Below are 25,318 nucleotides of genomic sequence, written 5' to 3'. Positions count from 1 at the left end.
GTCACTGTCACGTGACCTTCCTGATAAAAGGTCACATTTTCGATCCTTTCTGTTCAGTTTTGATTCCGTTCTGGTAGCAGCAACATTGGAGCTTCGTTTTGGGTTAAAAGTAGCACGTGTTCGCGAATTTCTAATTTATTGTTAATAAATATTAGCGAAAATGTTTTGTGTTAAGTGCTGTGAACACGAAGGAAAGTGGATATTTTTCCAAAAATGCCCGATTTTTTTTTAAATATGTTGTTAATAACATGCATTCAGGACTGATAAAGTACGCCTTTAGAATAGACAAAGTACTGCGTTCATAATTCACAAAATACCGTATTCATCATTTATCATTTTACAAAATACGGTGTCCTTCACCCATGCCATCAAACCTTAGTCCTCTCTTTTGATGGCAAGACGCACTCCAGACCTCCTCGTATTGTTTGGTTCTTGCTGGGCAACAGCAACGAGCGAGCAAAGTCATCGCTCTTTGGTGGCAAACGTGGAGAAATTTGTATATTGTAACTTTTGTAATTGAAGCATTTTGTACTGTATATTGTATGTGTTACTAACTTAACTTGGGTCTTGCCAATTTAGCTCCAGTGGTGCAAATGCTTTGTTTTCATGGTGCATTTGCTTGGGTTTTAATTTTGCAACAGTGCATTCTTTGGTTCCGGGACTGAATTCTCCATGTCGTCAGACGCTCTGACCTGGGGGGGTTCTGTTGGCCCTTAGACGCTGGGTCATCATCCTAAACGGATGAGGTTCATCATCCTAAAAGGATGAGGTCAGTCGGCCCTGTATCTATGCGGCTGCCTTCTCCCTTGGGCATGTGAGCGCTGCGACCTATAGATTTCGTTCCGAGTTCCATCGGTGTGCTTGTTGGGTTTTCATTTTGCAACAGTGCATTCTTTGGTTCAGAGTCTGAATTCTCCATGTCGTCAGATGCTTTGGCCTGGGGGGGTTATGTTGGCCCTTAGACGCTGGGTCGCATCTCCTATAAGGATGAGGTCAGTCGGCCTTGGATTTATGCGGCTGCGTTCTCCCTTGGGCGTGTGAGCGCTGCGACCAATAGATTTCGTTCCGAGTTCCATGGGTGTGCTTGCTTGGGTTTTCATTTTGCAACATTTTCAATTTTTGGTGCAATTTCTTCCGGTGGTGTATTGGCTACTAACTTTGCATTTGTATTGTATCTGAATTGTATCTGTATCTGTAGTGTATTCTGTATTGTAGTTAGATTGTAGGTACCTGTATTGTATTTCCATTGTATTGTACTGTATAACGTTCTATCCCTCATTAACAAATCCTAGCCCTCTCCTTTCCTAGCGAGATCTGCTCCAGACCTTCCCGTGGTTCTTGCTGAGCATCAACTATCGAGGACAGAAAATTCAAATTCAAAACCAGCAAAGTTTCACAAAAATCTTGAAAATCGCTCGTTGGTGGCCAACGTGGAGTAAAAGAGACTTTTGTAACTCAACTAACTTTGTTAACTTTGTATTCTTTAAGGAAACAAAAATATATTACATTTAATTTATTATTTATAAGGACAAATAGTCATTTGCCACACCGATGCTCATTTTTAGATTAAATGCTCACAAAACGCGTAGATGTTCAATTTGTGTCCGGGGAGATACAATGTTTGCAAGTAGGTACTTCGTACTTCGAATATGAGTATCTACTCAGTTTTATTCATACCACCCAATGTCTCGCTTCAATGTTTGACTATTATGTTGATTATGAGCACAACGCTGATCAACTTCCGTATCCGAATTACCCATGAAATAAATCATTGCGATTTGCACCTGAGGTAGTTCGTCGCACATTTGATTTACTTCGTGGACGTATGTCAGCTTGTCGTCTTCTCGGCAAGCAACCTGCAATACACTCATAAGCGGTATGAGTTGAAAAAAGACAAAATTGAGGCTAGCCTCATTTCCGTGCTTCCAAAAGAGATGGACAACAATATTTGCGCGCGGAGAACGTGCGATTACAATGCAGTTTGCATTGGCAGAAGTATTCAAAATTAGGCCGTTGATTGTTTTGCCACAAATCTGTGTGTGTATAAATTGATACAAAATTTCGGTAACAAAATTTTGTCTTAAAAGTGCCTGCGTTTGCGTGTGTCGCGTTAGTTCTTTGTGCTTGTCATAATTTGATTTCGGTAATCGTTATTTAAGATTACGAGTAAATCGGAATTTTTCTCTACTAACGTTAAATGACAATGGCAGTTCTGTTTTTTCTACTCTCACGTATGATGATAAATTGTATGTATGTAGTTATGGAATTAAAACGGCCAGTTCCAGATTTGAGTAAATTGTTAATTGATCTATAAAAAAAATTTAAAATAAATCCAGAGTATTTATATTTTATATTTTTTTCGTTTTGTTTTTTGTTATAAATCAAATTAGATTTATTTTATGTTGTATTTGATTTTTTTCTATATGTTTTCATTAAAGTTTATTTTAATTTTGTTTTTGATTAGAAGTTATATTAGTTTTTTCTGACCACGTTTCCCTTTCCTTTTGTCCTATCATTCCCATCCTTTCCTTGCAAGAGTTCCTTACACCGTCACGTTGGTTCTTGGTGGGCAGTTAAATGATTTGTTTATTTGACTAAGTAGAAAATATTTAAGTAATCTTGCTTTATTTATATTTTGGAGCGTTTTGTGTTTGCCTCATCAACTTTTCAAGTCATGAGCCGCCCCTGACCGTCAATCAAATCTGTAAATTTTGTCTTGAGAATTTTAAAATATTGAAAATTTCAAATTAAATCCTCGAATAACGGTAAAGTTTGAGGTTTTGTCGAAACCAACAAAGTGAATATACGTAAATAGAATGGCAGATCAAAATTAATAAGAAACTTTCGCAATGCGTAACTAAATTCACTTTAACCAACACTTTTGTTAAAATAAACGACGTTTTTTGTTACGAAAAAACAAACAACGACTTGAAATGCAATAATACTTTTCACAATCGCACGGAAGAAATAGTTTTGTGTGACACGTCAGTCAGGCGACAGATCCGTCAGGAATGGCCAACTATTCAAATTCATTCCAAGTGGCGATTCCCGTGCAAAATGTTTAATTTTTTTTATCTTTTAGCCGTCTTATTTTTTATAAGTATTCTTACATATAAACCTTCTCCTGAGGATAAGGAACACGTAAAAAAAAAAATCGTCCAATTCGGTGCGGTCGTTCTGAAGTTATGGGCGTACATACATTTCGGCGATTCATTTTTATTAATATAGATAGATGCATTATTATTTAAGAACAAATTTCATTACCATAAAAAAGGTTATACTGAGTCGACCTTAAAAGATAGACATATGCTGTCGCGGACTTTTCTTTAGAACTTTTAGAGGGGAACAATTTCGTCACACATGATTTTTACGTAACTTTAACCGTTTAAGGGCCGGTTTATCAATGCGCAGTTAAGTTAAAGTAACTGGCAGTTAAAGCTTGTCTGTGAGTTAACCTGTTTATCATTACCCGCTAGCTCAATACTTTTTTTCTAATGCTAAATTTTGCTTTTTCATGATTGATCACGTGAAACGCGATATACAATCGTTGAATACCGAATGCGGATCGAATCTGATGGAACTTTCAAAGTCGGGGTAGTTTTGAACTGACCAATCACAACTCATTTCCAGTGGGGTGAGCGTTACCAACTTAAGAGAGTAACAGCTAAACTTCGAGCTACGAAACTGGAAGAAACATCGTGCATTGATAAACACTTTACCTCCGTTAACTGCTAGTTATCCTTATCTGACAGTTACTTAACAGACACTTTTAACTGAGCATTGATAAACCGGCCCTAAGCAGCGTAAGCAACGGAAGCTGTCAAAGCAGGAATAATTTTCCCGTGTCTCCGAATTTTTCATTGCTACTTCGCTCCTATTAATCGTAGCGTGATATTATATAGCCTATATGTAGGTACGATAAATGGACTATCCAACATAAAAAGATTTTTTTAATTCGAATCAGTAGTTTCTGAGATTAGCGCGTTCAAACACTTCATCTTTATAATATAAGTATAGAAGTATAGATTATATAAAAATTCATTGCCCAATCTCATTATCAGTGACATTTGGCAATTAGATTTTGTGCGGATAAATTTCCAAAAGTTAGTGGGATTTAATAACAAATCATTCTGAATATTAGAGATATGTTCACTATACGCATTCTTAATCTCTTAATCATAACTTTACATAAACTTATCAAATTTGCAAATTTCACATAGTCTGCATTAGTACGAGTTTTTTTAAATTGCTTGTGAACAATTTTCTTTGCCTTTATAAGGTCTATAATATCACGACTAAACCACTTGGGATACGAAGAAGTTACTTTACATTTGACTGGTACAAATTGCTCACAAGCAGTATGTACATGTTCATAGAAAATATTTCATCACATATATCATAACATCAACGATATTATCAAAAATATACTCTAAAATTGCTTTTGTGAAAGGAGTTACCTATGACATTACTGGCTCCTTTCTTATACTGCGAAAAAAATGAAAATTCTTTATAACTACTCCAGAAGGCAAATATCTTCACAAAGTAATTTATTAAACATGTCCTCATCAACAGTTATTTTAAACGCAATACTCCTGGCTAAGTCTCTTTTGGGTAGTTGTTCAACCTCAAAATTTCTTTCTGGAAATTTCGACATAAGATAATCTTGAATTGCCTTAGACTTACAATCTAGAGATAAATTGTCAATATATCTATATACAAGGTGATTGCGAAATACATGCAAAAAAAAAGTGGGGAATAGCTCACAATATGATTATGTCACTGGGTAAAATTCACGGTCCTAAGTGGTAGCAGTGACTAGAAAAAAATATTTGAAATTAAATGTAAATTGTTATACGCGCCGCTGGTAATGTTTCGTGACCTACATAATTACTACAATGAATGGCACAGGCGACTCGGATTAAGAACCAAAAAAGTGACTTTATCAGGCACTTTTTTAATCGCAACGTGAAAAACACGAAAAGGGCCAGTCATCATCGAACGGTCGGTGAAATCGGTGTATGGTGCAGTTTTCCAATGCAGAGTACGTCGATATGGTAATTGGTGTGCGCGAACATTTGCATCAGTGGTACATCATGGTAGATCATGGTACCTTCAACCTCAAACTCACGATCGTGGCCGTGATGGGACAGAAAGAAGAAATTGGATTTTCACAGCTTGTAGTGCATCCTACATTAAAAGAACACGGTCACATCCATACCATGTTGACAAAGTGCACGGTTTGGAGCCCGCTGATTGTCCATGTTGTGTAACTCACTTTTTGTCCGATGAAACTCCACATTCTCTTCAATAAGTACGATTTCAAGAGACGGTTTTCGATAAATGTGTATCGGTTGGATGAAACAGTTAGTTTGTGAAAATCAACAGTGTCCAGAAATTATCGAAGAGCTTCAACAAGTGAAAGTGGCAGCCGCTACTTCGGTGTTTTTTTACCTATCAACAAACCTCTTGCGACGCTCTGACGCCTCTATTGCTAGTCAAGGACAACATTTTCAACATTTCTTGTAAAAAGGTAGTAGCATTCTAAGTTGCTCGTATTTGTGCTCCAATAATAAGCAATGTAAAATCGTTGTGGCAAGCACCAAACATCTGTCCGAATCAAAAGTTGATCATCATGAAGCATTACCAAAAAACTTTCGCACTGATCTTTAACGATGAATGAATAAATGAACGAATGATAAGCAGCAAAAAATCGGTTTTACTTTTAATTGAAACTGAAAGTGTTTACGTCGTTTTTATTCGAATGTTTTTCCAACTCTGTTTACAAGGTGGCTTAGTGCCTTCGCATCGAGGGTGGTTCATGGAGGTTTTGCCCCATTCGATTTTTAATTTGTTTTTTTTATATTTCGATTCTACTAGGGTAGGGGATGCCGTGGTTAAAATTATTGCATATAGTTCGCAGTCACCCTGTATAACGTTTTTTGATAGCAGCTTTAAATGTCAAGTTGTCCCCTTCAAGTTTACCTTTAATAATGTTGACATTTTTTGTTATGAATAACCTTTTTAAAACCATCATCTTGAATAACAGCAATCATCTTAGTCTTATCATTATCAGTCAACTTAAAATCGTTTTGCCGATGTTGATAGTGGATTTAGGATAATATTATCTGACTACACACACTTGCGCTGTTGTTTCAACGAAATAACTCCAGATTCAAGATACAAGTTTTTCTCACGCAGCAAAGCACAATTTTCTTCTAAAACATTGTTCTTGCTTTTTAGCACCAATACTAATTCCTTAAGATAGGGGAAGGCGGGGTAAAGTGAACATAGATATGAAAAAATGGGCAAATAAACTTTTATATGCATTATATCAATGATTTAGCGCTTTAAGCTGATTCATCAAACATTGGGCTATAACTATAAAGAACTAAAAACGTCAATTGTTAAATATTTTCTTACTTATTTACAATTTACTCCAACCGTGCATTTGGTCCACTTTACCCCTATAGGGTGGGTAAAGTGGTCCGCCTGATTGGGTAAAGTGGACATATTAAAAGAAAATCATAAAAATAAGTACAAAATACAATAAATTTTGAAAAAATATAAAACACTTTATTTCAAAATTCCATAAAAACTCAATAACATATCTTCTATAAAATACAAACAAAAAATATAAACAATTGATACGCTTTTAGGCACAATATCACACAAAAAGATATGTTATTTTATACAAAATAACATTTCTTGTATAAAATACAAACAAAAAATATAAACAATTGATAGGCTTTTAGGCACCAATATCACAAATAAAATTTTTCATTTTTTTGTTAAACCCTGAGCGAGCCCAATTTTTACATTTTCTGCAATGGACCGATTTTTTTTTGCATTAGAGTCGCTAAACAGGGAACTACAATAAATGCATGCAGCATCGTCTTCCCTATTTTTAGAATCATTTTTGGTAAATGTCAGCCTTTTCTTAGGAATTCTGGTTTTTTCTTTTAGGGTAGTCCTATTTTCTTGAAGTTCCTTTGTATAAGGACTTCCCGTCAGTACCGCAGTTTTACCTGGTTCAGTTTGCCCCATAATACGATGGTCCAGTTTGCCCCCAAATGTACTTCAAAGATATGTCCGGTCATATTTCTTGAAACATGAACGTATACATTACAAGCAACTGTTCACTCTGCCCGCTATGACCTTTTTGCCCCGCGTTCCCCTACATAATTTCTGTCTCAAATTCACTATTATTATATACAATTTTTGGAGAAATTGTATGTAATAATAATTCATGATTACATTTGGGATTTGTTGCTTATAAGGCAAACTTAAACATCCTGGGTGGAACAAACTGAAGCACTTAACAAACACACAAAACTTTCTGTTTCGATATCTCCCGCCATCAGCAGGAACATCAAGGTTCGTTGTATCATCGCCGGACGCCATCTTTTGAAGACTATTTAGTATCACCTATGTGTTCAGTTGTATGAATTTTAAAGGGGATGGCTAGACCGGAGCTGAGGGATTGAGGCACTCCAGGTATCTGTGTAACAAGATGTGACCTTAGACCGAAGTTGTTGATAATAATAAAAAAGAATCTACATTGGCTGATTCATAATCTTATGAAGCTATTCGTCTTTGAGTTCACGGGTTCAAGCGTGTGAAAACAGTAGAACTTACGTGGCACGAAATCGACAAGGCGATAGTGGAATTTAAATGAGTTAGTTCTGTTGAAAATTTAATTTATAGATTTCTACGGAGTAGATCGTCATATGATAAGGGTTATAGTTATAGTAGATACGATAATACTATAACCCACAATTCAAAAGAAGATTTATTTCAATTGTTTATTTTCAATGAACTATTTATATTTTAAGTTTACCTCATATTAACGACCGTAATCTAGTAACATAAATAAATATCAATAGCTGATTTTATGATCGCAAGAAATCATTCAAAACAAACAAAATTTAAATAACAAAAATAATAGTAGTAAAAAATCTATATCTCATTTAGTACCATTTATTAAGAATATATTTTTTAATATCGTTTGACAACTAACATATACCCAGTTTTACAACTGAAACAGTAACAAAAAAATTGATCGAAAGTTATTTCGACAGAACTTCCCTCGCCCTTGAGTACAAGTCCATTTTTTCGAAAATCATTTGATTTTGCGAATTTAATTTTTTTTATGATAACCCTTATAAGTTAAAATAAACATATGTATGGATGTAATATTAAAGTAAGCATAAAGAAACGTGCTACGCCTTTGCTTCAAGTGCGGTTTTGCAGTTTCGAAGTTAAATTGTAAAATGTTATACAATTTTAATTTTTTGTTTCCCATAAATCTGGATGTCTAAGGTGAAAACGCAGCACGCAGTTATCCACTACAAGTACAGAAGTATCGTATTTGGAATGTCATCATCCCATTGGTGATCGGGATTGATCAGCCAACATTTGGTTAACGTTTTACCATTTGCACGCTATTCCTATAACACGCATTCAGTAATTTTCTTTTGACCCTGTCACCCTGTATATGCAAATCCGAAAAAATGAATGGAATAATAAATTACAAGTACCGTCTCATCATATTTTGTAGAATTTAGATAGGATTTATTCCTTTCTACTTTCGGAGATTATTCGTCTAATGAAAATCGGGACGGCAGACGGACAAACAGACGGAAGCGGTAGACATATTTCTTCATACTGCAGGGGTCACGAAAGGTAACGTAAAAGTAGAGGGTCGGCCGACGGACTCAATTACAATACTTCCTTCGCTTACGCTCGGGAAGTAAAAAATGAAAGATTGTGGCACATAAAGAACAAATGTAACGTAAAGGTTTATTGCTCAAACTGACTAACAGATCGTGCATTCCACTTCGTTGTACTTAACGAGAGCAATGATAATAAATAACATAGAACGTCAAATACGAGATTTAAGGTTCTAAAGGCCGAATCAGACGTCAGTAACATTATCGATTATCTTGTCAACAGTCATGTTGAGTTAGTGTTAATTAATATTTTGGTTTTCGTATATAACGAGTTTATCCATATATACTTATTATTCAAATTAACCTGTGCACTGGATCGGTGTACATAAAGCAGGAGATGCTAATTTACTCATGAAGTAACGCCTGAAGTGACCTTAACAAGTTGCTGTATTTATCTTTTTTGTGTTAATATGTGTTTTTTTTTTTTGTCATATTAATAATTTTTATCATGATTTGGTGGTATATTTTGTATATGTGTCTTGTTTTTGCATATGATTTCCGTATATACAAACTACGAATGAGTTAATAGTGGCTGTATATGACGTATTTATTTGGTGTTTTATCAATTTGAATTTTTGTTATAGGTGTGGAGTTTGAACAAGATTTTATCGTGATATTGTGGGTGTTTCTGCGGGAATTGTGTTGACGTATAATTAATTAATGGGAAAAGGCAAAGTTTCCGCATAAAAAAAAAATAAAATGATAGGGATTAACATTGTTAACACGTAAAAGTTATTTTATTCTAATAAATCAGAATGACATTAATATGACGGTGAATATTTTTCAGAAAACATTTTAGATGCCTTACGTAAGCAAAGTAGCATTAACGTTAAGTTGCATGTATCAAATTCAGTTCCGTTGTTTTTTAATGAACTGAGGTTGTCAATGTTACTTTGTGTTTTTTTTTTTACTGTGATAAGTTTCTTTAGAGCTTTACACGTTAATACGTTATAGTTCTACACAGCAGCTAGTACTTATATTTAAATTCTTAGAACTGCAAAGAAATATAAGTCATGAACACTATCTAAGTATTTTATTGTGAACATTTCTTTTCTCAAGTAAATTTATTTATTGAAACAGAAAATTGTATTCCGGAATTACTTCCCACACAAGCCACATACATAAATTTACATTCCTATCTTTTCTTGCAAACACTTCCAAATTAGTTTCTAAAATAGTTGCCTCTTATCATCACGGCTTTCACTCTTGAATTTTTACGACCGCGTCATATATCAAAGCAGAGAAATAAAATCTGGGAATATTAAAATTATACGACATGAATTCACTGTTATGTTTATAGCAGAAAAGTTGCTCATCGTAAACTAGACTCATGTCGCCAACAAAGCAACTCTCAATCGATTTTATAAGCACACACTAACTCTCATTTGATGTCAGTCTTGTTCCAGCAACATTAACCTTCAAAAAAATCATTTTAGTGCGTTCTGTTCCCTCAAACGCGCACTTTGCCCGGCAAATTCAACTAACCGCTTAGAATTTCTGCAGCTCGTAGACAATTTCCCAGAGGGCTACTCTGAGTGCTATTTCTAATATAAGTTGAGAAAGCGAACGAGTAAAAAAACCGACTATTCCATTCTCGCTTAAGTGTTTCTCTTTAAACGCAACCTACGAATTACTTTTTTTAATGGAATTTATTACGGGCTTTTTTAGTTTGCTATTACTTTGTCCAACTTACCACGTTCTCGACCAGACCTTTTCTTGATTGGCGCAATTTTTTCAGATAACCGAAGACGTCGAATTTGTCTTCTTCTTCTTGTAATTCCATGTTGGCGTCTATGGCTAAGTATACCCCGGATCTGCCGCCACCGTCACTAAAAAAAAAAAAGAAAAGATTTTTTATTGTTTTTTAACAATAGAACAATATAATTGCGACTAGACTAAAATTAATACTGTGGGTCGAGTGATATTATAAAATATATATTTAGATGTTTTTACACAGTTTGTAGATTACGATACTGAAGTTAAATCTATGTATAATAGTTACAATATATTTAGGCAGATTTTTTTTGTTTCAAATATAGTTGTATTTTTTTTTCAAAGTATGTATTAATTTCTATGCTTTGAAAATCGTTGCTTTCATCATAAATTTCTGCAGATGCCATACATTTCTGAGGCATATACACGGTGTACAAAAATGGTGCACTAACGGGGCACCACGCAATGGCGCAGATTACAATGAATAAGGGAAAATTATGGAAAAAATTTTAATTGACTTAATTCTAGGTTTATAAAGCTTTCAATGTACGGAACTGTGGCATCGCTGTTAGAATGTTTTAACAATGAATTTTCGAAAACCAATATGTAATAATAGATATAAAAATGTGTCAAAATGACTTAATACAATCAAACAAATAATAGGAACGTAAATAGTGGAAGTGGAGTTACTAATAGAAAACCATTATGATTAAATACGTACATTAATAATTACAACAAATGTTCAAATGACAAAATTACATTCGGGGTTGAAAATCTCTTGGTACTAAAGCTTGGCACTAACGTGAAGTGAATTCTATCATCTTGTGCAACTGCTCTTCTACTTCGTCGGGGTTGATTTTAAAAAATGTCTATAGGCAGCCACACACACAGAGGGAAGAGTCAAGGCTTCAATGTACGTGCCACGGGGTACAGTTAAAACTTCTAGTGTGTGGGGAAGAATGTGGCATGTGCAGTCAAGTCCACAAGCGTGCACAGTTATAACTGCGCGGGGAAAACTCAGTGTGTATGGAGACAAGTCGCTGTACGCTTGAGTTTTAATTCATTAGCGTCGTATTTTTAAATGACGTCTGACTTATTTTACATTTTTTTTTTTTTTTATAATACAAATGCACGCCACTGTAATAACTTACGACAAGCGTGCACACTTTTGATTGCGCAGTCTTCCCTCTGTCTGTGTGTGCAACTAGAGAGTACGGGTTTAACTTACGACAAGCGTGCACACTTTTAACTTCACAGTCTTCCCTCTCTCTGTGTGGCCGCCTTATTACTTTTTCTTCTACTCTTGGCGTTTTTGTTGTTCTGAGACGGCTTTTTTCGTGGTTACCAATCACTTGTACAATGTTCCCAGTTTCTCTCAAACGTTGGTTAAGCCTTATAATTTCAAGGATTTTAAGGACCCTGTAGATTCTTTATTTTTAAACACGAAATATTCTCAGTGAGTAAAATTGTTGTTTGTGATAATATGTATGATTTAAGGCAATTTTAAAGAACATCAAAGGAATAGATTTTTAATTAATATACATTTTAAATGTAGTCTTTAAAGATCAGTAGATCAAAAAATAAGTGCTTTAGAATTTTTTAAATGTTTTTCTGGTGATGATTGTAATCCGTTCTAGTGCGCCATTTTTGATACACTGTGTATATATACTATTTTTTCTCGACTTTATTAAAAAAATCTTCGAAACGGACGTGATTTAAGAAATTAATAATTATCATAACAATAATAATAATTTATTAATCTACTCAATGTATATCATTACGGGGGTGCTATTTACGCCACTGTAATAATGTATTTATTTTCCAACGGGTAGAAACATACAATTACAGGAAAAGTATTAAAATAAGATTCGTAAAACAAGTCTATATTCTAAGCATTACTAGATTATTATCAGAGGCGGCTGGTGAGGGGCGGCAGGGTCGGCCATGCCGTACCAATCACTTTATTATACTCATAGTAAACGTTGAAATTAGAAAATAAAAAAAGAAATAAAGTTTGAATCTACGTTTAGTATAGAACATATATATTAAAAAAATATATTTCATTATATAATAGGTACAAAATAAAGCATTTGTTTGCTAATTTTAAATACTGATAAACACGCTATGCCGGCGAGATTTCGGCACGCTGTATCCAAGAATGCATAGCTCTATGTTTCGACTTAGTAGCAGCTTACGGTTCCATCGTTGTCTTTGTCTACTACACTGTTTACGAACGGAACGTATGTTGCGCCAGGTCCGGCGAGATCCTCCTTCGCCGTACCCAGAAATGCGAATTTAGTTTTTAAAACGCTTAATATTTAAGATAGCTAACAAAATTACAAAACAATAACGGCTTCGATGTTCTTCAGTGCTTACTATTTTTTTTTGTAATAATTGTTGATTTAATACATTTTCCTGTGTATGAATAATAAACGAAAAGAAAATACATTAAATTATCAAAAATTGTATTGTTCGTACATAACTTTGCTACAACATAAATGCATTTTTTCTGTTTTTAGCATCTAAGCGTTTTCAGATATGTATTTCAGAATTCGATAATTATTCAATTAATTTATTTGTCAATTTGCCATATACATTTAAAAAAAATTGAATGTAAATGAAAATATAGTTAACAGTTGGTACTTTTATTGTTACTTTTTATACTTTTTAACTGCATGTCATTATTTAATTATTATTATTTAATTGTGGATGTCCGGAGTCGGCAAACCGTAGTCATCGGTCGACGCGGAACCTAGTAAAAATAATTTGATAATAAAACTAATGAAACACGGGGTTCTCGAGCGGCGTTTTTTATTTTGTACACAGAACCAGAGCTTTTCCGGATCATACCAGTATATTGTTTTTGACAGACAAAATGTATCTATTTAGAACAACTTTCGAGAAAAAAGAAAAGTGGTTTCAAATGAAACTCATCCAAGAGAAAATAACTAAACTATAGACATTAAAGAGTATAACCTTTTAGAGAACGTTGGTTAATCATCAATATTATCAACACTAAGAAACAAAGAACTTAAAAAAAAATAATACCATCTGAACGCAATTTTAGTGTTCACTATAATCTTAAAAATTTATTAAAGATTTATTTAATTAACCAAGAAGTAACTACATTTGGATGAATTTAGTAGTTGTTTTCTTTTTCCATGATGTTTTACATCTGTTTAATTATTATTATCAAAAATAGTATTTCGAATACCAATACGTATTGTTTGTATTTATTCAAATGAAACTAGAAAAACTATTTTAAAAGATATGCTTTCATGTTTGTGATTGTTTATACAAGTTATATTTTTTATTTTAAATTATTCTGAGGCTAAGAATAATGTTTAAAATATGTATATTATAAATTCAAAATTTTAAAAATGATGAAAAAACCTACTGACAACTAACAGCTTTAACAACAAGTGCAGTGCAAGGTCTATATGATGTTGATGAGGCAAGCGATGTATAGAAAAATGGAAACGTAAAGCTCAAAAAATTAATACACTCTACGCTAACGGGATATTAGAAACAAATATCTATCTGAGTTATTAAAAACGGTAGTTATTACCGCCAGACGTTTATATTCAGAGAGAATCTAATCATGATGTTCAGAATGCAAAATGGAATCTTAACAACAGAGATAACACACTTACTTACACCTAAACACTATGTATATGAACTTCAAAGGAAATACCTAATTTAAAAAAAAAAAATAGCTAAATAATGGGAATGCCACATAAGGTATTTGGTGTGTGCCAAATTTATCTAGGTACTACCCATTTGATGATACACTTCTCATATATTACATCCTTGAAGGAAAAGTAAATATTTATACAAGCACATCTCTTCGATATTTATCATATAAAAATTGATATTTGATGAAGCTCGGGACGTGAAGTTCCCCGGATCAAATAATTTTTCTTAAAAACTTATGTAGGAGTTGGCAAAATTTTAAGATACGTAATTTGGTACGAAATTACATAGCAGCTATATACCCTACAAGATGTACGGAGGTATTTGTTTTACGTTATTACTAACTGTTATAAAAATATACATATTTTTTTCAATTTTTGCACAAAAAGATCTAAAAAAATTTCTAAAATTTTTGAAACTTTGAAAAGTGTCACTTTAATAAGGTTTTTCAGTTTTTCTAAAGGCTGTAAAATGCATTTTATATTACATTTAAATAGAAATATGTATAATAATAGTATTTTTTCTACTCATTAAGGTTGAAGTTTGTCATTTTCCCATCGCTGGCAGTGGATGAAATTTCATTTCACCCTCTAGTGGAAAAATACTCGGCCGTCTACGATTTTAACGGGTCGTCCAGCCTGAGCGTTTCGCAGCTAGCGAAACGTGTCGCGTATCGCCTGCACCGACCGCACCGTCCGCTTCGCGCGCTTCGAAAATCATGACGCCTAGGCTGGACGACCCGTTAGTGTTTGACGTTTAAAAAAAACATTTATTTCCTAATTTCTTAGAAAAAATAGTATATGCAACTCGCGGATGAAGAAATTTCAACGGCTCGAGTTTCTTTTTCGCACTCGCTCGTTGCACTCGCTCGTGTGAAAAAATCACTCTCGCCGTTGAAATTCAACTTCATCCACTAGTTCCATAATGTACTATTGTTATGTGTGTGACTCAAAAATGATTTTATGTTCGATTGCATAATAATATGTTTTATGTTCGATTGCATAATAATATATGTTTTATGCTATCGTTTAGCGTCCATAAAGTGGCTCTTTATGGACTAGACCGTAATGATACACTTCTCGCAAATTTCCCAAATCCGTAAATAGCGTGACCATAGCAACAAAAAACAGCACACTTTGAAAGCATCACAATTTTCGTTGCAGAATGTAATTTTTGTAGGACAATTTTCTTCAGTGCAATCGAACATAAAGCTTTGTATGTTATTCGTACATAATTAGGCTTTGTGGCCGAGCCCTATAGTTTATGGCAGAGCGAGCTTGCGAGACTTATCTTATGTACTTATTACATAAATAGCTATTATTCGAAAAGGCCATATTTTAGAAATTAAAAGCACATTTGTGGAACATACTTCACGACGAACTTAATCTGTAAAATAAAAGGCACAATGTTTACATTAACAGCAGTTGATAAAATGCATTTTATTATCTAATAAAGTACCACCACGCAGCAAATAGACACATTTCTAAAAATTTAATTAGCTGTTAAACGTTGACTAAAATAATAAAAGAAAAAGAGGCACGTTTTCTACTCAGAAAAAAAAAATTCCATTAGTTTGTTTTCAGTGATTTGCGAAACGACGAAGACTTTCACTACTCATTGTCTTCGTAATCGCGCAGTTCTAACAATTGGAACGGCAATTTTTCCAGAAGGTGCGAACTAATTTCAGTGTAACGTTTTCTCTTTTGAGTCGTCATAATAATGTCGTTGCTAAAAAACTAGGCTGCGCAACTCGTTTTTCATTTACGAATTGCAGCGTCAATTTAGGAGCGTAACAAAGAAACGAGGTGGAGAGAAAATGAAAGAAGTAAAACATGCCTTGAAAGAGAAACACCGTAGTTAGGATTCAAATTATATCAAAATATTTTAATTCATTTATGTGACTGTCTCCATTTCGTTTGTGTTAAATATCAGATAGGCAGAGAAATGTTAATTTTATCAAGATGAATGTAATTTACTCTATATTTTTGTCTGTGTATATTACAAAGGCTTACAAAAACATAGTTATAACACATAGTTATTCAATTACAACATTGCCTTAATCCTAAAATGATAATACAGTTCAGTTAATATTGTTTTTGTTATACATATTATGATACAGGAAACTTTCCCAGTTAAATAATTTCATTTTGTTAGAATCATCACGACTTGTTCATACGATTTCATTCTTCACGTAAAATGTATTCAACACAAGAATTATGGAAGTGGGCATATTAATTAATCTCTTTACTTAATATTAAAAACCATATCCTGCAAATGCGGTATTCTATGCAAAGTGAAATTACATGTTGAACAGTTGATATTGTCGCAGTCATTACGATTTTTATAATTTAATTCATACTAAAGTTCGACTCTTAAAAGAATATGAAATTTTTCTTAATATCCACCTGCAGTTGCTGCGTTTGCAACAAAAAGAAACTGGACTTTGCAATAAGATTTTGATGATCTAAAGCTCACTAGCCGAATCCTTATTGAACGTCTTGAGTTCATCTTCACTATATCAGTAAAACTCGTTAGTGTACTTCCTGGTATTATCATTTAATAATAAATGTGGTGCCTTTTCACGAAAAAAAATATTTTAACTTTGTTCGTTTATACAGGTATTTTACGACTTGTATCTGACAAAAGTTGAATTTTGTTTCACAACGTAAGAAGGAATCTCCATTTGTCAATCACAACATTTTCCAGGAATTTAGAAAACAATGTTGTGTTACTTTTTCAAGAACAATTTTTTGTACTGTATACGCTGCAGGTTTTTATTTCAGGTTATTTATTTCATTACCATTAAAGTTCTTTAATTTTAAAGAAAAAATATATATAATCTTATAGTTAAAAAAAATAGCATGTGTGAAAAATCCTGGTTATAAAAATAAATAAAAGTTACTTTCAATAAGTAAAAATATCTTTGTAATAGTCCAGTCCAAATTCAAACCTCAGCTAAAAGGGTTATTTTATATGTCTCTAAAAGATCTAAGCGCGTACACGGTTGTCTTGTGTATCACTGAAGTTTCTAGGGCAAGTGCCTTTGTGGGGATTAATTATGACGTGTGACCCAATTACTTATTAAAGAAGTCGTTGCGTGGGAGAATGAATTTTCGCACGTACTGGACAAATTGTTTGCGGTTGAAAATACAGGATGCCCCAAGGGTCTGGGGGAGGAAGATTACATATTCTCTTAAACGGATGAAAAAAATTGTTGACACAGTTTAATAAAACTAATATAGGGCTACATTTTAAATTTGTTTTCAAATATAAAAGCTGTTTTTATAAACGTTTTTACAATATTTTTACAGATTTTGATTCGCTACACACAAGGGTTTTTTTTATCAACACTTGTACTGCAACTGAAGTAATAACATCCTGCAGCAGTTTTAAGGATGCAAAATCCCTATTAAAATTGCACTGAATAGTGCTTCCCGTCAAAAAAAAAAGTTTAAATAAACTTGTTAAAACATGGAAAAACTATTTTTTTTTTTTATTAAATTTCGACGAAATTATTTCTTAGATAGTAAAAAATGATGTAACTCCGTTAGAAAAATACAACACGTATTTTATCCCCCTTGAAAATAAGGGAAGAGATCCTTACTTTGTCTTGAGGCTCGGGACGAAATTTTTGACGATTTAAAACGTTTTGTGTAGAAACTGGGCTAATCCGTTTATTATTAATTTCGAACGCTCAAACGTTTCCTAATCTACTTACTTGCAATGCACCACCATCGGTCCTGCCTCGTTCGACTTAATCCTGTGCCCCACCACCGCACGCACCCTCCTTCTGAACTCCAGCACGGCGTTGCTAAAAGGACAAGTGTGACTGTGCCATTCGGTGAAATGGAATTGCAATATAAATCTCTCTTCAACTACTTGCTGCAAAACCAACGTTTATACAAAACGCGAAATGAGAACAAGCGAAAGACTTACATCCAGTTCTTTCTTGCACAGTCGAAAAGTACGTATGTGAAAATTGGCCAATTCCTCCTCTTGAATGATGCCTATAGTAATTCCGCCGTACGTCTCTTCTAATTCCTTGGAAGCGGGCCAATATTGGACGCACATAACCTGAAGTAATGAGACGTTATTTTTAACAGTTGCATTTAAGTGTCCTTCAACCAAACCTTGATGAAATCGAACGTTTTTGTCAACATGACTATACAACACGCTTTTTCCTGCCATACCATGCGCCAGAAGTCGGTGACGGTTTCCTCGGTTGGTCCTTGGGTTACTATGTAGGCGTTAGGCTTTAATAAACTCTGCAAATTAATAATTGTGTTTAGTTTGCTAATAGAGCGATAATTGAGCAAACAAAAGCAGAAAACTTATTGACAAGGGTTGTTTATAGTTTATGTAGACTGGCAGTTTTCTTTGTTTAAGGAATGTACTAACGCGTTGTTGGCATTACATCAGTTTGTATTAACTATATAACATATGTAAAATAAGCGTTATTAGTGCTTAGTTTTTGTGAAGTAAAATACGTTAGATATAAGTTGCAAATTCACTGAGCTTCCAAAAATATTAGAACACTGACTAAGATAAGCAAATTTAGACCATAGCGGTCAATAAACTCTTGCATAATTTAAATAACGAAATATCACAATACGAAAAAGTTATTTAGACAGAGTTTCCTTTGTGTCTGACGCACAATTCATTTTTGGTAAACACTAACTGGGTGAAGTAGCACGTATGTTTGGTTACCGTGGAGTTTTCATGTGTCGTCTATCTCCGAAACTATCAGACCGATTGTTGTCAAATTTTATACATAATATATTAGGAAAATTTGTCTAGTTATCTTCACTAAGAACGTGATAATGATTACGTCACCTCAAAATTTTACATGATAATTGCTACTTAAATTTTATAAAATAACATAGGTACTCACGTAGATGCTAATATATAGTAAAGTAATGGATCGATCGTATTAGCTCAAAGACAAGGAAATTAAGCATTAACGTTTATAACGGTTTTGCCTATGTCTTATTTAAGAACAAGTACAAACGTTCATAAGCTGATTAATTCTGACTATATCGTGGGTAAAAGGCAAACCATTGACAAACAACCGTTGACTCTACTTGATTTATCATTCAGATTCTACTGAAAAACGAACACCTACATCTAATATGTTAGAACCTGTTAAAGAGATTATATTATAAGTAATGTTGAACAATATTCTCTTAACTACGACCAAGCTGTCGTTCAAGTGAAACACATTTTTACTTTAATAGACAAGTGTCTACCTTGTTGTATGACATGTATTCTCTTATGGAACGTGCACGTGTCAAAAGTAGATGTGAAAAGGTTCAACCCAAAATTAAAATAGCCTTTGAAAACTTTCGCAATGCAAAAAATGTTGCAGTTATCAATATTTCCAAAATGATTAATTAGTCTAACAATAACTTCTTCTTGAAATATATAAATAGTCGTGTAAGGTATTCCAACATCGCTTCCCTAATGACTAAATATGACTGTCTTACTGTTCTTGTCTATAAATAAGATCAACTCTTCGTTTCTCTTGTTGGCAGAAACTTGGTTAAATTCTGCAATACTCGATACCTGATTTCTTTGGATGGATACAAAATTTTAAAACGTGAATGCGTTGACATTGATTCTCCTTTTTTAACGATTACGAACAAAGTTTTCATATTTATCTTAGGTTGTGTTTACAGAATCACCTTTCTTTGTATTTAATAATGACAAAACTTTTTTCCAAAATTTTTCTGAATTCTAATAAAGTAATCAATTTTGGTGATGTTAATATACCCAATGTCGTCTGGCCCTTAAATATGTCTCATTCTCTCAGTTACTGGTCGATCTGTTACAGCGTACTCATTTACATCAGTTTGTAAAGCAATGCACCAAATATTGACCTAGTCAGTGCCTACATACTATAGATTAATTAGATTTACTGGACGATGATTCATTAGCCAGCGTAGAATATTTTTATTCTTATTATCATGGATATGGTACTTGTGTACGGTGAGGTTCTAGACAACGCCCAGGAGGCGAAACGTCTGTACAGTGTTCGCTTCCCAAACCGACGACTTCCAGCTGGACACACGTTTACTGCAACAGTATCTCGTTCCCGTCTGTCTGTCCGTCTGTCTGTCTGTCCGTCTGCCGTCCCAATTTTTATTAGACAGATAAGCTCCGAAAGTACTGGGCCGATAATGGTCAAATTTTGTATTTATATTAGGAGTATGATGTAAAACGCTAACCAAAATTTGTCTAATCATACCCACCAACAATGTGATGACGTAACTTCAAAATTTTACATAGTAAATGGGTTTTAAATTGTATGAAATAACATAGTCCTACACATGTAGCTTATGATTCCGTACAGAGTTTTTACGCGAAACGTTCAGATTTTTGGAAAAAAATCAAAATTATAAAACATTTTACTATTTAATTTCGAATTTGCAAAACCGAATGCTCTGAAATCTTGCAGATATTTTACAGTTATGATAAGTATGATAAATGTTTAATCAAAACATATTTACTTATCGCCTCCATAAAATTGATGACGTCAGCTCAAAATTTTGCCGAATAAATCCTATCTAAGTTGTACAAAACATGATGAGTCTGTCCTTGTAATTTATCATTCTTTTCATACTTTTTGGATTTGCATATACAGGTTGACTCAAAAAATTAATGAATGCGTGAATTTTTTTTATTGATTTATTCAGGAACTTCAAAACCGAATGATTTTAAATCTTGGAGATGTTTTAAAGTTATCATAAGCGTGATAGATTTTTGATCAAAATGTATTTGCTAAAAAATTGATGACGTCACCTCAAAATTTTGCTGAAATGTGCGAAATATGATGAGTCAATACTTTTTTTCGATTTGCTTATACGGGGTGTCTCAAAATAACTAATAACTTAATAACTGTATTTCTTTTGTTGTTAATGAACGAGCCCTTTGGGGAATAAATTGGGTTTCTTGTATTTATTATTGCTTTTTTATGGATACATGTAAGCAACGACCTTATCCATATATTTTCAGCTATAATTCTTGAACAATAGAATTTTGAATAATACGCTAATAATAAGTTCTGTTACCGATTAAATTTTTTGCTTTCAATTCCATAACATCCTGCATAACCTCAGTAGTAACTCAAACACATTAGCGCAGGATCTTTTAGCAGTTAGTGAATGGAACTCTTGACTGGTTATTTCCACTTAACATTCCCAAGTGCATGGTTTTGTATATTGGGAACATAAATTTGGAACATATTGCGCCTATAACTAAACATGGCATAATGGCATTCCTGTTAGGTCAAGTTTTACAATGATATGTTCACCAACATTAGAAAAATGGCATACAGGGATGGTTACTAAGCGGTCCACGCAAGCAAAATTAATGTTTACAAAAGAGACTGGAAACTAAAGAATGTTTTGTGTTGGTAATATTAGGGAAATATGAAATATACCTTAAACGTAGTGGCTAATCAAAATATAACTACTTTACATACTGACACTGTGACACTGATGTTTTATTAATTTAATGTTACGTGTTATTGAATTGCGGTTTTTGCTTCCCTAAAACACAATTTCATCTCAAGTGTCTGTAGAAATTAGTGTAAATTATTGCACAAACTGGATGTTAATTTATATAGTAAATACATTCTTAAATCTCTCAAGCAACATTTATCTTGTGCCTAGCTTATTTTTGCACTAATGTGAAAAATGATTTTCTTTTCACACTTAACTGAAAGTGACCAGGATGATATTTAAAGTCATGAGTAAAAAAAATTGCATTTATAGGTAGTATAAGTATCATGTATTTAAAATTACCCTTTTCGGATAATAGTTAGAATAGGTAATTAAATTATCACTTACATCTACATACGATGCGTTAACATAATCCGAATCGTGTTCTCCTTCTATAGTTTCTAGAACTACCCTATTATAGTCATCTGAAACAAAAAGAACATGACATGAGACATGAATTCAGAACCGTAGGGGCAGGCTAAAATTTAATAATCCGTTTAGAATCAAAATAAATGACATCGCTGTGTGTTGAAACAATGCCAACAATCGGCGATGTGTGCGAATGCTTCGTCGAAAAGTATTTTCCGGAAACGGGCGGTCTAAAAGGATCAAAACGATTTCCCCGAAAAGAAGTAATATTTCAGTTGTTTATCGTGTCGACGCTGTCTCTTTTTCGAATTATTAATCGCCACAATAAAGGACCTTCTCTATTACCAAAAGCAGGATTTATCGTAGTTTGTATCTTTTACAATTTTGTTTACGTGGGATGGAGTCGTTATTTTCTTTATTTAACCGCCACGGGACTTTGTAAAATTTATACATCTACAAGGCTTTCTCATCTGTCTACATTTACCAAACCGCAGACTTCTTTTTAAATAATTGACCGCGAAATAAAAGCGTCCCGCCGAAATATGTTGGCATCTGTTATCACTGCGCGTATTCGTAGAGGAGTTATTGGTTTTGATCAAGTTCCATCTTTGCCAATTACAAGACGATATATAGGACCGATTGTTGTAAACTACTCGCTCGTCCATTAAATTACTGAACGCCGGTCCAACTTCGTTCACATTTACTTTACTTTGACAGGTTCCACTGAGATTCTCACTCTAATTAGATTCGTGATCCAGTAGGAATTGCTCAAGTCTTTGATGCCCAACAATCCGTTAAATAATTTCACTTAACTTCTAAATCTTTGTTGATCTTTGAGTTTTTTGCTACCTACACTTGTTTGTACATCGACTAGGTACATCTCAGACAAATGTAAATTTAAAAGGGAGCACTCAAGTTTTGACGTAAAACAACGGAGCTTTGAGGATATACAAAAATAGTCAATCGTTACATAATTTTTTACGTTCACAAATCAATAAAATGAAAATAAACTTTACGAGGGCTAAATTAAAAACCGCATATTATTATAGTTTGTGTTATATTTTTGTGTAACTACGTTGACTATTGCCCTACCGATTCCTTCTGTGATCTTGACAATTAAGTATTTAAAAATAGTTACGCGAAACGTGTCCTCGCATCTATGCAAGAGGTTATTTTTACGCACAAACAGGTCAAATACCGATGAAAAACAAATATGCACAAACTTTATTCTTAAAAGATGCAATGTCGTCCTATGTTTAATATGATGTTATTTTAGTATTACTTACGAATATAAAAGCAAACACTTCAACTTTCAATTGATTGAAATTTTTCTTTCTCTATCTGATAGAAATGAACTGTAGAAGAAATTTAATTATCAAGTTTAATAAATACGAGTATATTGCATTATTTTTTTAATGTTTGAATTCCAAAATAATGGGGCTATTTATTTTTTATTTTCTTGTAAAAAATTCACATCCTATAATGCAGTAATAAATATTAATAGGAATTTTGTTACTGCGTATCCTGTTTAATTTTTCGGGTTTCGTTTATGGCAATCCTAAAGCAATAGACTTACGAATATCTAAGATAGTATCTAAAAATATTTTTGAATGATCTGAAAGTGTATAATACCTGTGTTAACTGCGATCTTATAAATGCTGATGTTAATACTGTTTCAAAATGGGCGCATGAATGGCTTCTTTCTCTGAACAGAGACAAGTGTTGTATACTCCACCTTGGCAGCAATAATCCCAAGCTTAAATATTACCTTGAATCGCATTTATTAAAGGATGTTGACTCGCAAGTTGATTTAGGTATAACTATCACGTCCGACTTATCCTGGTCGGCACATATTTTAAGTGTTGTCAAAAAAAGCCAACACTGTTGTGTATCTAATGCAAAAAGTATTCTCCAATGCATCCCCAGCAACGATAGCAAAATTGCATAAGTCCTATGTGAGACCCCTACTCGAGTATGGTAACGCTGTTTGGCACCCTGTTCTAATTAGAGATAAGCAGGCGATAGAATCTGTGCAACGCCGTATTACTCGTATCCCGTTCAGTTTTCGTCGTCCTAAATACGAAGATAGGCTTAAAATCATGATGTTGCCTACAATGGAATATCGGAAAATCCGGGGTGATGCAATAACAACTTTTAAAGCTGTCAGAAATGTAGGATCACCTATCCGTTCACTCTTCTCCATCTCTGTGGATTTTCGAACTCGCGGACATCTGTTTAAACTGCAGAAAGAGAATTTTCGAACCAGAAGCAGGCAGTTCTTTTTACCAAACCGAATTTTCAACACATGGAATTCAAGTCCTTCTCATATTGTACAGAGTACTTCAGTAGCTAATTTCAAGATTGCCTTCGATGCCTTCCAGACTGACCAGTTTAGTGTTTAGAGTATTGGAAATATAAAGATTTATTTATATTAGAAGTAGACTTAGTTTATATTTAGTTAGTATCTGCACTGTTCCTTGGGCATAACAGGACATTGTCCTCTGCCCAGTTAACTTTTTAAATAAATAAATAAATAAAATGAAACATCATCCTTTTGAGAAAATATATATGTTAACCATTTATTACGCAAATATTTATTCCTCTTATTCCATTATTGTTCAGTACATTCCCAATAAAGATTGCTGTCCATTTCATCGTTACCTAAATTTATAATGAGGTTTTACACATGGTTTGCACGAAAATATTCTTCTATTTATTGGTTTATTATGTTCTCTGATGTCTTATTTTTGTTGACTCTTTTAATACTGTTCGATATAACTGATCATTCTATTCAATCAAAATTAGGAAAACTTTTGTAAATTTAGTCAAGCAAAACAAAATTTCTACCAACCTTAATCTATATTCAGTTCCAAATCCAGGAACTTTTATTTTGGATTGGGTCTGTACACCTCTATTGTCTCCGATTAATAATGATAAGATATTATCAGATTCTATTCTTCATCTTTAGAGATTTTGATTTGCCTTTAGATCTTTGACAATTTTATAATGTGTCTTCTTAACTTACCATAAGTTTATTATATCAACAGCTATTTAAATGAACCGGTTTTGCGACCAACAAGATACAGATTTAATCAGAATCCTTCTATTCTTAATCCAATAATTTTTTGTGATGATAACTGTCCTACTAATGTAGTATTTTAACCCAATTGCTAAGTACAACAGTTGATTTCTCAAATTTCTTTCAACCTCTTATAAGGACTGTTTCAGCTAAGAAAACAGAAATAGATTATGAAGGAACAAGTGAAAGTTTAACCAAAATTAATTGGATGTTTATGATATTCAACTCTTCTCGAG

General features: G+C 33.5%; 1 protein-coding gene across 2 annotated transcripts in view; it reads right to left on the bottom strand.

The window, feature by feature from the left end:
* Positions 1 to 25,318, bottom strand: part of Ptp36e (Protein tyrosine phosphatase 36E) — a 172,625-nt gene that overhangs the window by 25,739 nt on the left and 121,568 nt on the right. For both annotated transcript variants that reach the window (XM_064076881.1, XM_064076882.1), the window contains exons 5-9: positions 21,983 to 22,059; positions 18,266 to 18,400; positions 18,072 to 18,209; positions 17,854 to 18,017; positions 10,423 to 10,558 (exon numbers count right to left, since the gene is read on the bottom strand). In XM_064076881.1, the coding sequence (XP_063932951.1) occupies positions 10,423 to 10,558; positions 17,854 to 18,017; positions 18,072 to 18,209; positions 18,266 to 18,400; positions 21,983 to 22,059 (650 nt within the window). The remainder of the gene's footprint in view (positions 1 to 10,422; positions 10,559 to 17,853; positions 18,018 to 18,071; positions 18,210 to 18,265; positions 18,401 to 21,982; positions 22,060 to 25,318) is intronic.

Source organism: Zophobas morio, unplaced genomic scaffold (genome assembly GCF_036711695.1).
Source record: "Zophobas morio isolate AGI-343-1 ecotype UQ-CSIRO unplaced genomic scaffold, CSIRO_AGI_Zmor_V1 ptg000108l, whole genome shotgun sequence".
Lineage (NCBI taxonomy): Eukaryota > Metazoa > Arthropoda > Insecta > Coleoptera > Tenebrionidae > Zophobas > Zophobas morio.
The sequence above is the reverse complement of the archived record's forward strand: the minus strand, read 5'-3'. Positions and strand labels throughout refer to the sequence as shown.